Source organism: Brachycentrus maculatus, unplaced genomic scaffold (assembly GCF_059751285.1).
Source record: "Brachycentrus maculatus isolate JH-2025_06_01 unplaced genomic scaffold, ASM5975128v1 h1tg000342l, whole genome shotgun sequence".
Classification (NCBI taxonomy): Eukaryota; Metazoa; Arthropoda; class Insecta; order Trichoptera; family Brachycentridae; genus Brachycentrus; species Brachycentrus maculatus.
This window is the reverse complement of record NW_028281091.1, coordinates 532,501-548,369: the sequence shown is the minus strand read 5'-3', so window position 1 is coordinate 548,369 and position 15,869 is coordinate 532,501. Positions and strand designations below refer to the sequence as shown.

Sequence of the window (15,869 nt, the reverse complement as noted above, 5' to 3'; positions counted from 1 at the left end):
CGCCATGTCTCGCAGTTGATTGACAGTCCGCGAAAAACGGCAAACGCCGTGTCCCGACGACAATGTGTTAAACATTTAAAAAAAAAAAAACAATAAATGCATCTCCCAACCGGCCCTGCTATTGTCGGCGCCCAACGCAGGGCCGGGTCGGGGCGGGCACTCACCCTGAGGTAGTTGAGCGTGGAGTTGGTGATGCCCTGGCGGGTGATGTTCTTGGCGAGCTGGTCCAGCACGGCGTGGTCCGGCCCGACCACGGAGCGCGGGATGAGCTCGCGGTGCGTGCGGACCGCCAGGTGCCACGACTTGACCCGCATCAGGTCGTCGAACGTGAACTCCAGGATCAGCCGGCCCTCCGTGCACACCTGCAAGCCGCGCATACCGAGAGGTCAGGGAGGCAGGTCGCGAGAGGCCCAATTTTTTTTGACATAATTGAATATTTTTTCATCGATTGATTTGTCAGTCGATTTGTGGGATTTTGCAAGATTTTAAATTTTACATAGTAAATCCCACTATTTCTTAAAATCTACTGTGACAAGTGTTTCCATGTGTTCCGCATCATTTTCAAACACCATATACGGTGAGTAGACAGTAGATTTTAAGAAATAGTGGTATTTTTGACATCTCAAAATACTCAAAATGGATAGATTTTACCACAAAGTGACTGCCGAAACAATTAATGAAACCGTATACGATGTTTGAAAATGCCGTCCTGGGAATTGAACCCGGGACCATGGTGTATATTCAGTTCAAGAAGGGGAGAGACACAGACCTCAGTGAACACTGCCAGTCACAGCCTGAGAAGGGGAGAGAGATAGACTTCGGTGAACATGACTAGTCACAGTTTGAGAAAGAGAGTGGACATGACTAGTCACAGCTTGAGTAGGAGAGAGGACATGACTGGCCAAAGCTTGAGACGGGGAGAGAAACAGACCTCGGTTACCACAACCGGTCACAGCTTGAGAAGGAGATAGGACATGACTAGTCGGAGCTTGAGAAGGGGAGAGGGCATGACTAGTCGCAGTTTGAGACGGGAGAGAGAGAGAGAGAGACAGACCTCGGTGAACGTGACTAAGTCACAGTTTGAGAAGGGATAGAGAGAAAGAGAGAGAGGGAGAGAGACAGACCTCGGTGAACACCGCCAGTCACAGCTTGAGAAGGAGAGAGGACATGACTAGTCACAGATTGAGAAGGGGAGAGGGCATGACTAGTCGCAGTTTGAGACGGGAAGAGAGACAGACCTTGGTGAACATGGGCTTGCCGTGGTGCGTGACCATGGTGCACTGGTCGCAGTCCAGCGTGATGCTGGTGTTGTGGAAGGACTCCTTGGGGTGCTTCATGGTGTAGTAGAGCTCCGTGACGCCGCCCTCGAAGATGGAGCGGAAGTAGCGCGGGATGAGCGTGCGCCCGATGGTGTAACGCTTGGGGCCGTCCTCCAGGCAGAAGGTCAGCGTGAGCGTCGCGTCGTCCTCGAAGAACTCCGTCGCAAACGCGTCCCACCACAGGTTGTCCGACTCCTGCAACGTACGACGACTGATTAGGCGCGCCAGACGGATCCTCAACGGGCGGAGAGGGATAACTCGCAAAGCCCCCACTTTCAGAGCCGGGTAGGATAGTGAGAAGAGGGAATAGCAGATGCGAAAAATACATCACAACCACCCGGACCAAATGAAAATAAATCTTTCTTAAATTTATTTTGAAAATGCCGGGAATTGAACCCGCGACGCCAGTTTCGCAGCCTAGCATCCACCTGGCTATGCCACATCACCTGACACAATGCATAAAGTGATCGGTTGCCACAGTCAGTGACAGGTCGTAAGCCCTGGAAATGCCCAAACATTCAAATTCCCTTTATCTCTGTTGAGATGAATAGTATGGGTAAGAGAATAGTCTCTCGTGGGCCCTGCTCGCAAAATAGAGGTGCATAGGGCACTGCATCGAATTGATGCATTTTAAACTTGATTGGTTATCAGACCTGCGCCCATATTCTCGGATGTAATCAGGGAATATTTTTTATGTCTGGGCGCGAGTTAAGAAGCTTAGACATTAAACAGTCATGGTGACATTACACAGCCCTGTTTAACACCCTTAGAGATGCCAAACCGAGATTGTAATGAACCATTAGTTTACCCTAATGCATGCAGTGCTATCCCCGTACAAAGCTGCAATGCCTTGGATAAGTTTACTGTTCACACTACGTGAACCCTGCTCGTTGGAATGCATTAAGTGGTTGAACAGCCATGGTGACATTACACATCCCTGTTTAACACCCTGAGAGATGCCAAACCGGGATGGAAATGAGCCATTTACCCTAATGCATGAAACGCTATCCTTGCACAAGGCTGCACTGCCTCGGATAGGACCAAGTATAATACAATATGATAGAGTGAATGAATGACGCTCTTACCTCTGTCCTCTGCTGCAGTCTCTTGTTCAGCTCGTAGACCCGGTAGTCCGGCTGGCCGAAGTAGGGCGTGTGTCGCCTGGGGACAGGAACAGATCTGTAGGAGCAATAGCAAGCAGCCATCAGCGAGCCGTCGGTGGCTGGCGGGGAAGATATCAGGGAGGATCACGTCATCGAGATGGGACGAGAACAGGATGAGACCGGGAGCAGTGTAGGATTGGGACTAAATGGGTGACGTTCTGGGGTCAGGTGTGATATTCAGGAGTTGGGTGTGATATTCTGAGGGTTAGGTATGACATTTTAAAGATCGGATATGACATTCTGAAAGTCGGATACGACATTGAGGGTAGTATGTTATATTCTGAGGGTTAGGTGTGACATTCTGAGGGGCAAATATGACATTCTGAAAGTCGGATATGACATTAAGGGTAAGATGTCACATTCTGAGGGTCAGGTATGACATTCTGAGGGTCGGATATGACATTCTGAAAGTCGGTATGACATTGAGGGTAAGATGTTACATTTTAAGGGTCGGATATGACATTCTGAAAGTCGGGTATGACATTGAGGGTAGTATGTTAGATTCTAAGGGTTAGAGGTATGACATTCTGAGGGTCGGATATTACTTTCTGAGAGTCAGGTATGACATTTTGAAGGTCGGATATGACATACTGAAAGTCGGGCATGACATTGAGGGTAGGGTGTTATATTCTGAGGGTCAGGTAAGACATTCCGAGGGCAGTGTGTGACAATCAGAAGGAAGCATGATATTCTGATGGAATGCTTTTTTTAAAGGTGAGTATTTAAATTCGTGCTGACGAACTAGTGAATTGGCATTTATTTGAAAAATTCATAAATTATATCAAGAGATCTTTTGTAAACGAATTTAAACTTTATTGGTTAAAATACAATATATATATATATATATATATATATATATATATATATATATATATATATATATATATATATATATATATATATATATATATATATATATATATATATATATATATATATATATATATATATATATATATATATATATATATATATATATATATATATATATATATATATATATATATATATATATATATATATATATATATATATATATATATATATATATATATATATATATATATATATATATATATATATATATATATATATATATATATATATATATATATATATATATATATATATATATATATATATATATATATATATATATATATATATATATATATATATATATATATATATATATATATATATATATATATATATATATATATATATATATATATATATATATATATATATATATATATATATATATATATATATATATATATATATATATATATATATATATATATATATATATATATATATATATATATATATATATATATATATATATATATATATATATATATATATATATATATATATATATATATATATATATATATATATATATATATATATATATATATATATATATATATATATATATATATATATATATATATATATATATATATATATATATATATATATATATATATATATATATATATATATATATATATATATATATATATATATATATATATATATATATATATATATATATATATATATATATATATATATATATATAGACCATGTCATACATCAAAAATCGTCAATTTTCAGTTGTGCATATTTTTGGAATGCCCAGAAAATGTACTATATCCCAGCAAAAGCGGCATACTTAAAACTTAATATTTACCCGCTACAGGGCAGAAAGTGTTGTTTTTGCATTTGGAAGAAAAGGTATTGTTTAATTATTTTTTTAAATACACTAAATATTTTTCAAGTGGAGAAAAAACATTCAGGTTTTACCTAAAAAGATCTGTTGCACAGTAAAAAGTTCAATAAGTGGCTTGATATTTATTTTTAAAACATTGTATTATATTTTTAAAATTTAAAAACGATCTCCTGAAAAATCAAGTTTTTTTTTTATATATGACGTTAAAAGGAGTGAGCGAACATGTTGGGTTTTTCTTCAAATTTTAACACGCCACCTAACCTTATAACGTCCATAATATTTGTGTTCATTATACGCAGATTTTTTTACGCCGGCGTAAAACGAAATTTACCTCTAATTCACAACGTACTGAGATCATACATTTATTTATTTATTTATAATCGGACATCCTGTCAACTTGTTGAAATGTTTTGACCGCCTCTTCGGACGGCTAAAACACCATTGTCCAGTCGACGATAACAGAAACACCGTCTCCTACCGGGAAGGAGGCGCTAAGTGCTAAAATGTACATTCCGCATTTATCAAAAAAATTATTTTGTATTATTAATTCGTCGTAATTAATTAATTTCGTCCGCCTCCGTAGTGTAATGGTCAGCGCGCTCGGCTACCGTTCTGTTGGTCCCGGGTTCGATTCCCAAGGGGGGTAAAATAAATATAAGTGATTTTTTCACTGTTGTATCTATTCGATATTTCCCTGGACTGGTACCTGAAGCGGAGGGCTGATCACCTTTCCTTCATGAGTAAACGATCAAGATAACACTCTGCATGTGTTTATATGACGCAGTGCCCTATGCACCATTGGGGTGCGGATAAGGGTTTTATTATAACATATATGTATACGTATTATATATATACATTTATATAAATATATATAAAACCCTTGATTGGTCCCTGGAGCGCAGGAGTGTTACCATCGTGTAAGCAACAATCAAGATAACACTGCGTCAATACAATGCAGTGCTGTCATGATCGTTAATGCCCTGTGCACCATTGGGAGGAGATAAGGGTTAGAATGAAAAATATATGTCGGCAATAAAGCCAACGATTATAAAAGAGAAGAAGAAAAAACGAATGGTCACTCAGTTGATAAGGATTCAGCGAATAGCTAAGCCGGCCTACAAGACAGCGTACTAGAACTAGACTGGTCATAGAGATCTGCCGAGATTTGCTGATTGACGCGGCGCCTCGATCGCCGGCTGACGCGGCGCCCCGATCGCCGGCTGACGCGGCGACTCGATCGCCGGCTGACGCGGCGCCTCGATCGTCGCTTGACGCGCGCGGCGCTCTATCCTCCGGCCTCCGCGCGCCCGCGCCGATGCGGCCCGTGGCGACACGCACACCGGCGCGCCGGCCGGTACACACGGCCGTACGTACGAGACAGTTTACCCGAGCGCGTGTGTGTGGTGGTGTAATGATAGCGAACCGGGGGGTAGCCAACCTTCCAATAATGGATATGTTTTTTTATTTTTATTTATAAAATATTTGCTATTGAAAACATTCATCAAAAACATTCTTCGCCTCTTCCACGTTCATGCATCTCCTCACACATACCCGCCGATTGTTACGACTCCTAACCTGACCACTTTCAAGTATTTGGCATACCTGATCGTGCCATGTTTTTCTCGGTCTTCCTCTGCTCCTTTTTCCAATAACATTCGCTCATAAATTTGTTTTACCGTTCATTCCTCACTCATTCGTTCCACATTTCCAAACCATCTCAACACACCTTTCTTAATTTTATCGATAATGCTTATCTCAGCTTTGCATTCCTTCCTTATTTCAATATTCGAACATCTGTCATACATCGTATTGTCGCACATTCTTCTGAGAGATCGCATTTCGACTGCATTCAGCCTACTTTCATCCTTCTTTTGCCGACTCCGTGTTCAATGAACTTCAAACCTTGTATAACACGGGTTTTCGCGGAACCATGCAACCATATTATACGACGCCCGAGTGTATTTAATTTTAAAAAATAATTAATTAATTAATTTTATGTCCTCCGTTGCGGCGCCCCTGGCCGGCGCACACCACTACACGGGTGCAGCGCGCTACATAGGGCCGTGTGTACATGGGGGCCGCTATGTGCGCCCCGGTACATAGGGGGGCCTCGGCCCGCCGCCGGCGCGCCGCGTCGAGTTCGGCGGCCGCCCCTACCCGCGGCCCTAATAGCGAATAGATACAGCTTTGGCGTTTAATTTAGAGAACTCCATTTTAATTTGTGTACTAAATGCTAAATCTAACACAATTTTTTTGGAATAAAATATTAATTTTGTCCGCCTCCGTAGTGTAACGGTCAGTACACTAGGCTACCGTTCTGGAGGTCCCGGGTTCGATTTCTAGAGGGGGTCAAATAAATAGAAGTGATTTTTTTTAAATTACCTAACGTCCAAGTGACTCTGAAATCTAGCTAGGGCTTATGCAACACCGTTTATCATGTCCCTACTCAGGCTTCAACTTTATAAGTTTCATAGCCTATGCCTACTTGTGAGTGGATTTACTCTTTATGTTTAAAGTTACTATGATTTCATGTAATTCATGAGTGAAAATTCCAGGCAAAAGCACTCGCTAGAAAGAAGTGTTTTTTTCACTGTAATATGTATTCAATATTACCCAGGACCGGTGCCTGAAGCGGAGGGCTGATCACATTTTTCTCCATGTGTTAACAACGATCAAGATAACATTGCGTTTATATGATGCAGTGCCCAGATGCACCACTGGGTTAGGAAATAATAATTAAAAGATATAAAAATGATGATAATTTTGATAAAATCAAAATGTTGTAAATATTAGTCTTTACCAGTCCTTCGAACATCTATCTAACAACGTTTTAATAAATAAGTGTAAAAAATAAATTATTTTTTGACATCCCAACAAAGATAGAGAAGAATATGAGATTCCGGACATTTACGGGGCTTGCGACAGTCATAGGCTGGTCTAAGTGATCACTTTAGACACGGCTATTTTTTTTACACGATGTCGAAAAAATAATATGATAAATAACTCCTGTAATTTAAAATAATCCAGACTTGAGAACAAGTATTTGGACACACTCAAAATGTTGTAAAGGGATATAAAAACTATCTAATCAACTAACCATCACGCCGCTCCCCCGCAGGGATAGGCAGAGAGGATAGAACGCCACACCACCCTGTCTTTGCAAACATTCTTCGCCTCTTCCACGTTCATGCATCTCCTCATACATACCCGCCGATTGTAACGACTCCTAACCTGACCACTTTCAAGTATTTGGCACACCATATCGTACCATGTTTTTCTAGATCTTCCTCGGCTCCTTTTCCCGCTAACATTCGCCTCATAAATTTGTTTTACCGTTCTTCCCTCACTCATTCGTTCCACATGTCCAAACCATCTAAACACACCTTTCTTAATTTTATCGATAATGCTTGTCTCTGTTTTATTTACCATTTGAGTTTATTTTTGGGACGACTAGTTTTGGAAGCAAAGCTTCCGTCTTCAGGTCTAAATGTAAACTGATGAAGATGGAAGCCTAGCTTCCGAAACTAGTCGTCATAAAATAAACTCAAGTGGTAAAAAAACAAGTACTATCTTTAATAATATCAGCATGTCTTCCCACAATGTAAATGCCGAAACAATTAATAAAATATAATTAGGAAAATTTTTATAGCGCCATTTTCGTAAAATGCTACCTCGTAAAACATTTTTTTTTTAAATTCCATGTACAGAAAAGAAATAAGTACATTGGCGAGCTAATGGCGAGATTATATATAATAAATAAATAAGTTCCACACAAGCAGTTTGAATAAAAATATATATATATATTTTACTATGATTTTTTTGTTTTATCAAAAAATCCGGCGCAACTCCACCAGACGTTGGTTCACCATCGAGCTGAGAAAAGAGTAGCCTATCCTTATATCTGCCGCGGCCCATTAGTGCGAGCGGGACGGCGCACTCATATCCTCCCAGCGGGTGTGAGCGAGAAAGCGCCACGCGAGTACGTCCGTCCCGGCGGGCGCCTCGAGTCGGAGCGAGACGGCGCTATACGGGCTCACCGGCACCGAATCGCGTGCGTTAGAGGGAGACGGAAACAATATGAAAATACAGGGCGGGCTTCCAAATTTTATAGCCAAATATATTTTTTAATTAAAAAATATATATTTAGAAAAAAAATTGTTATTTTTTTTTAACTAAAATACTTCGATTTCGTACTATTTCTGCGAGCCTAAGCGGAGAAAATACTGTACATTAAAAAAAAATATTCTGTACATACTGTCATTAAGGCCTTATTCGAAATAATAGAATTCATTAATACGAGAATTCATTAAAAGCAATGCGATCTCTCAGAAGAATGTGCGACAAAACGATGTATCCTAGATGTTCGAATAGTGAAATAAGGAAGGAATGCAAAGCTGAGATAAGCATTATCCATAAAATTAAGAAAGGTGTGTTGAGATGGTTTGGACATGTGGAACGAATGAGTGAGGAAAGAACGGTAAAACAAATTTATGAGGCGAATGTTATTGGAAAAAGGAGCAGAGGAAGACCGAGAAAAACATGGCACGATCAGGTATGCCAAATACTTGAAAGCGGTCAGGTTACGAGTCGTAACAATCGGCGGGTATGCATGAGGAGATGCATGATCGTGGAAGAGGCGAAGAATGTTTGCAAAGACAGAGTGGTGTGGGGCTCTATTCTCTCTGCCTACCCCTGCGGGGAAGCGGCGTGATGGTTAGTTAGTTAGTTTATAGGATACATTAAGCGTCCGGCTGCGCTAAGCGTCGGACGTAACCTCACGCCCGATTGAAAAAATATTTTTATCCACTCGAGATTGTTTCGAAGAAAAACTTGGAAGATAATTGAAAACATTAGGCAGTGTTCTAAGGTGGTATGGACATGTGGAGCGAATGGATGGCAAGAGAGTGACTCAAAGTATATCAAAGTATGTGCATGTATTCGGAATGCCCAGAAAATATACTATATCCCAGCAAAAGCGGCAAATTTTTTAATTAATATTTACCCGCTTCACATCCATACATCTAGTCATACATGCCCTCCGATTACGCAGACTTTTGGCGCCAGATTTTAGGTTCTGATTGATCTGATCGTGCCAAGTCTTTTTCGGTCGTCCTCGTTCCGTTTTCTCGCTCACATTCGCCACATATCGCTCGCTCCTTTCAAGAACGTCATAAATAAAAAAAACTTTAATTTTCACGAGATCGTTTTAAAATTTAAAAATATAATAAAATGTATTAAAAATAAATATTAAGCCACTTATTGCATTTTTTACTATGCAACAGATCGGCTGTCCAAATTTAAAACACAGTAAGGGACATTTTTTTGTAGAACGTTTTTTTTGCATTTATGGACTAAGTAGACTCTACTTAGTCCAAAAATGCAAAAAAAAAATGTACTACAAAAAAAATGTCCCTTACTGTATTTTATATTTGGACAGCCGAGATCTTCTTGGGTAAAACCTGAAGGTTTTTTCTACTTTTGAAAAATATTTAGTTTATTTAAAAAAATAATCAAACAATACATTTTCTTCAAAATGCAAAAACAAAACTTTCTGTCCTGTAGCTGGTAAATATTAAGTTTAAAATATGCCGCTTTTGCTGGGATATAGTACATTTTCTGGGCATTCGGAAAACATGCACAACTGAAAATGGACGATTTTCGATATATGACGTTGTTGAAAGGAGTGAGCGACATGTTATCTCCAATAAGGAGTATTTTCTATTATTTTTTTGATATCATGAGATGCATTAACGAGGAGAGCATGCGTATCGAATGAGACAAGAAAAGATAGTAAAATAAATCGAATAATGTGGTTGGAATAGAAGCAGAGGAAGTTTGAGGAAAACCTTTCACGACAAAAAATTTCAAATACTCCCATGTATGGTAGATGTTCCAATGGTGATATAAGGAAAGGGTGCAAGGCTGAGATGAGCACTATCCAGCAAACTAAGGAAGGCGGCTTGGGATGGTTTGGGAAGGATGAGAGTAGACTGGATGCAGTCGGGATGCCATCTCTCAGTGCGGCAAGACCATGTATGGTAGATGTTCCAATGGTGATATAAGGAAAGGGTGCAAGGCTGAGATGAGCACTATCCAGCAAACTAAGGAAGGCGGCTTGGGATGGTTTGGGAAGGATGAGAGTAGACTGGATGCAGTCGGGATGCCATCTCTCAGTGCGGCAAGACCATGTATGGTAGATGTTCCAATGGTGATATAAGGAAAGGGTGCAAGGCTGAGATGAGCACTATCCAGCAAACTAAGGAAGGCGGCTTGGGATGGTTTGGGAAGGATGAGAGTAGACTGGATGCAGTCGGGATGCCATCTCTCAGTGCGGCAAGACCATGTATGGTAGATGTTCCAATGGTGATATAAGGAAAGGGTGCAAGGCTGAGATGAGCACTATCCAGCAAACTAAGGAAGGCGGCTTGGGATGGTTTGGGAAGGATGAGAGTAGACTGGATGCAGTCGGGATGCCATCTCTCAGTGCGGCAAGACCATGTTTGGTAGATGTTCCAATGGTGATATAAGGAAAGGGTGCAAGGCTGAGATGAGCACTATCCAGCAAACTAAGGAAGGCGGCTTGGGATGGTTTGGGAAGGATGAGAGTAGACTGGATGCAGTCGGGATGCCATCTCTCAGTGCGGAAAGACCATGTATGGTAGATGTTCCAATGGTGATATAAGGAAAGGGTGCAAGGCTGACATGAATGAATTGAAAATCAATAAAAAAATGAACTAACTAACTAACTAACCATCACGCCGCTTCCCCGCAGGGGTAGGCAGAGAGAATCGAACGCCACACCACTCTGTCTTTGCAAACATTCTTTGCCTCTTCTACATTCATGCATCTCCTCATACATACCCGACGATTATTACGACTCCTGACCCGGCCGCTTTCAAGTATTTGACATACCTGATTGTGCCAAGTTTTCCTCGGTCGTCCTCTGCTTCTTTTTCCAACTACATTCGCTCCATAAATTTGTTTAACCGTTCTTTCTTCACTCATACGCTCCACATGTCCAGACCATCTCAACACACCTTTCTTAATTTTATCGATAATGCTTATCTCAGCCTTACATTTTTTCCTTATTTCATCATTCGAACATCTATCATACATCGTTTTGCCACACATTCGTCTGAGGGATCGCATTTCGACTGCATTCAGTCTGCTTTCATCCTTCTTTTGCCAACTCCATGCTTCGCTTCCATACATAAGGGTTGGAACCAGAACTCCATTGTGTAAAAAAATGCCTATAGCTTTATCATTTTAGAAATTCTGACAAAATTCTGTTTTAAACAAAGTTCGTTTCACGAAAACCCTCCATTTTTGTTTCCTATAAAACCCCACCAATTTTCAAACACCCGCCTCCCAAGTGTAATGGTTAGCGTGTTTAGCTACCGTGCTGGAGGTCCCGGGTTCGATTCCCAGGGAGGGGGTGTATTATTTTTTTTTGGGTAATATATCCAAACGATATGTTTATATATAATGATAAAGTTTACAACATTTTGAGTGTGTCCAAATACTTGTTCACAAAATAACAAATAAATAAATTATTGTTATTTTGTGAACAAGTATTTGGACACACTCAAAATGTTGTAAATAAATTATCTGGTCAAATTATAAGCTTAAATAATAAAAATGAAAATGGTATTTTCTGGCGTTTCTCATGTGTGTGATTATAATCCAGGATTCGGACCTCACATACTAATATAAGAGTTTCTGCTTAGTAAAAAGCTTCTTTACATCTCACCAATAGATGTCTCTAGTGAAGTTCTAGTGATCCAAGAACAAGGTTTCTAAATTGGTTCATATATATAGAACTTCCAAGAATTTGAGTAGTGTGGTTGTCAATAATGGGTAGAATTGGTGAATGTTACACGTGTGTAAAGTGATCACTTAAGCCAGCCTATGACGGTCGTCAGCCCCGTAAATGCCCAGACTTACATATTCTTCTTCATCTTTGATGAGATGTCAAAAAATAATATGATAATGTCTTGATAAGACGAAACGCATCACAATATAGACCATTGTATATTTTTTTATATAAAAGTAGAATTCAATCCAATAACTTCGTTTAATTTTGGATAAACTGTATAACCTGAAAATTGGAATATAAGTGGTTTTACACTGTAATATTTATTCAATGTTACCCTGGACTGGTACCTGAAGCGGAGGGCTAATCACATATCCTTCATAATAGATTTATATTATCCACTGACACTTCGTGATGGAATTGCATTTTTAATTTATTATTAGATTAAAACCAATATTTTTAGCTTTTCTAACTAACTAACTAACCATCACGCCGCTTCCCCGCAGGGGTAGGCAGAGAGAATCGAACGCCACACCACTCTGTCTTTGCAAACATTCTTTGCCTCTTCTACATTCATGCATCATTATTATATCATTATTTTATTTTATTTATTTCTTTTTTCTTTCTTTTTTTTCACCAGTCTGATGATGTCGGTAACGACGAAACCCGGTCGCTGGTCAAATAAAAATAAAGTGGAAAAGCTAAAAATATTTGTTTTAATCTAATAATATATTACATATCCTTCATGTGTTAACGATCAACATAACACTGCGTTTATATGATGCAGTGCCCTATGGACGATTGGGTGCGGACAAGGGTTTGAAAGAAAGTCATGTTGGTATCTCGAAGATGAACTTTTCTTTAGGTAAATATTTTTTTTGATTTTTCCTTGCTAAAAATTTTTCATCATCTTTTTCCCTCTGATGTTTTGATTAAGACGCAAAAGAAATATTTATTTGAGTAAGAACAAGGAAAATTTGAAAAGATAAGGAAGAGTGTTTTACGGTGGTATGGACATGTGGAGCGAATGGATAGCGAGAGAATGACTAAGAAAATATATGTGGCGAATGTGACCGGGAAAACAGAACGAGGACGTCTGATAAAGACTTGGCGCGATCAGATAAAATCTGGTGGTGTCAAAAGTCTGCGTGATCGGAGGGCATGTATGACTGTGAAGGAGGCGAGGAGTGTAAGTCAGGACAGAAAAGTGTGGCGTTCCATCCTTTCTGCCTACCCCTGCGGGGAAACGGCGTGATGGTACAGTCTGTTCACAGTTATTTTACATCTATTTTTTTTCAATTATTTTTTTGGCAGTATAAATAATTGGCATACTTGATGCCAATTATGATGTTGTGTATGAGGAGATGCATGAACGTGGAAGAGGCGAGGAATGTTTGCAAAGACAGAATGGTGGGGCGTTCTATTCTCTCTGCCTACCCCTGCGGGGAAGCGGCGTGATGGTTAGTAAGTTAGGTAGTTTATAATTTTAAAAAAATATATATATATATATAGTCGTAGTAGTAGTTAAAATTTTTTTTTAAAGTCATACATTCAGGAGTTAAGTAATTTAGATGTGGCTCTAGTTTCCTATAAAACCGCGCCAATATTCAAATATTTTTAAAAACCGTTCGATTCTCGACCAATGGAGTGTCCAAACTAACTAACTAGTTCTAGTTTCCAATAAAAGTTCTGGTTTCCTAGGCTCTAGTTCCCTATAAAACCGCGCCAATATTCAAATATTTTTAAAAACCGTTCGAGTCTCGACCGGTGGAGTCTCCACCGCTCCGAATATTTCCTCCGCGCGCCGTCATAGTGCGCGGTCCCCACACACGACTCCTTCACTCTCCGCGCGCGGTGTGCGGACCGCGCGAGGTGTCGACGGTGTCTCCTCGCACACGTGCGCGGGAGAGGGACGCGCGGATAGGAGAGAGAGAGAGGGAGCGACAGCGCGGCGGAAGCGAGAGGAGGCGCGCCCGGCGAGAGCGTGAGCGAGCGAGACGGTGGTTTTATTGTGGAATCGGTCGGCGGTGTCGCAACTGGGGCGCGCGGGTTTATTTGTTATCACCGATTGTACAGCGACCCAAAGCACAGCTTATAAGGTGCGGGTATGCAACTCGGAGGGCCCTGAACTTTTTTGATACACATATATAAAAAATATGAGAGATTTCACACTAACTAGCACACTTCCCTAGTGCGCCTCCGTAGCGTGATGGTCAGCACGCTTGGCTGCCGTGCTGGATCAAAGAAGACTGAATGCAGTCAAAATACGATCCCTCAGACGAATGTGCGGCAAAAACATGCATGATAGATGTTCGAATGGTGAAATAAGGAAAGAACGCAAGGCCGAGATGACAATTATTGGTTAAAATTAATAAAGGTGAGTTGGGATGGTTTGGACACGTGAAACCAATGAGTGAGATAAGAACGGTAAAACAAATTTATGAGGCGAAATTATTTGGGAAAAGAAGCAGAGGAAGACTTGACGCGATTAGGCCTGTCAAATACATGAAAGCGGCTGGTTCAAGAGTCGAAACAATCGACAAATAAGGATGCACGAATGCGAGAGAGGCGAAGAATGTTTGCAAAGGCAAAGTGGTATGGAGTTCTATTCTCTCTGCCTACCCCTGCAGAAAGCGGCATGATGGTTAGTTAGTTACATTGTTACAACTAGTTTCGGAAACTACAGATGATTCCGTCAAGGTGATTAAAGAAAAAAGATAACTGGTTGAAATATAAACCAGTTTTACATTTAAACCCGTTGATGGCAGCATCTGTATCTTCCGAAACTAGTCGTAACAATATCATACTCAAGTGGTAGAGTAGTGTCAAAGCCCCAACAAGACTCGGTAAAATAAAACTTTTGCATTCATTATTTGTAACGTTCGATATTAAAAATTTCGACCATCCCAGAAAAATAAAAAAAAAAACAATAAAAGGGAAAAGCTTCTTCGTTTCACAAATAGATGTCACTAGTGAAATTCTAGTGACTCTCGTACAATGATTCAACATTGGATCATATATATAGAACTTCCAAGAACTTGAGTACTGTGGTTGTCAATCATTGGTAAAATTGGCGAGTGTTACACATGCGTAAAGTGATACATAAACCACCCTATGAAGGTCATCAGCCCCGTAAATGCCCAGACTTCCATATTCTTCTTCATCGTTGATGAGATGTCAAAAAATAATATAGAAATTATTTATTTGTCTCTGCGATTGAACAACTTTATATTATAATATTTTTATGATACATGATTATATCACGGAGGAATACTAAAATTCCGAGCCCGTATCTATTATATTTTATATTGATATTCTCATTTGAAAAGTGGAGTTGTAGTAAATACATATCACCGGGAGGGGAAGGTTAATAAAAACGTTTTAATTTATTTTATTCATATGGTATATGACATTTGTATGTATGAGGGGCTGTTGAGTTCTTCTCCTCACATCGTCATTCCTGACCAAGTCAAACCACTTTATACCCAGTATAAAGTGGAAGTCCTGAAGAGGAAAAGGTGGTCTTCTTCATCTATGTTTAGATGCCTAAAAATAATCTTTTGACCCTTATACGCACCCAATGGTGCATAGGGCACTGCATCGTATTGACGCAGTGGTACTTATATGAAGGCAAGGTGATCACTCCTGCGCCTCAGGGACCAGTCCAGGGTAATACGTAAGAAATATGTATTAGAGTGTAAAATCACTAAAATTTATTTTCACCCCCTCTGGGAATCGAACCCGGGACCTCTAGCACGGTAGCTAAACACGCTTACCATAACATCACAGAGGCCGACGAAATAATGTGTCGAAAAATAACATGATAAGTA

General features: G+C 39.8%; 1 protein-coding gene across 3 annotated transcripts in view; it reads right to left on the bottom strand.

The window, feature by feature from the left end:
- The window catches only part of Chi (LIM domain-binding protein 2 Chi), a 38,238-nt gene that overhangs the window by 11,069 nt on the left and 11,300 nt on the right, over window positions 1-15,869 (bottom strand). For 2 of the 3 annotated variants that reach the window (XM_088269248.1, XM_088269249.1), the window contains exons 2-4: window positions 2,405-2,498; window positions 1,239-1,514; window positions 165-362 (exon numbers count right to left, since the gene is read on the bottom strand). In XM_088269248.1, the coding sequence (XP_088125374.1) occupies window positions 165-362; window positions 1,239-1,514; window positions 2,405-2,498 (568 nt within the window). The remainder of the gene's footprint in view (window positions 1-164; window positions 363-1,238; window positions 1,515-2,404; window positions 2,499-15,869) is intronic. The other variant, XM_088269250.1, reaches the window with a different exon arrangement.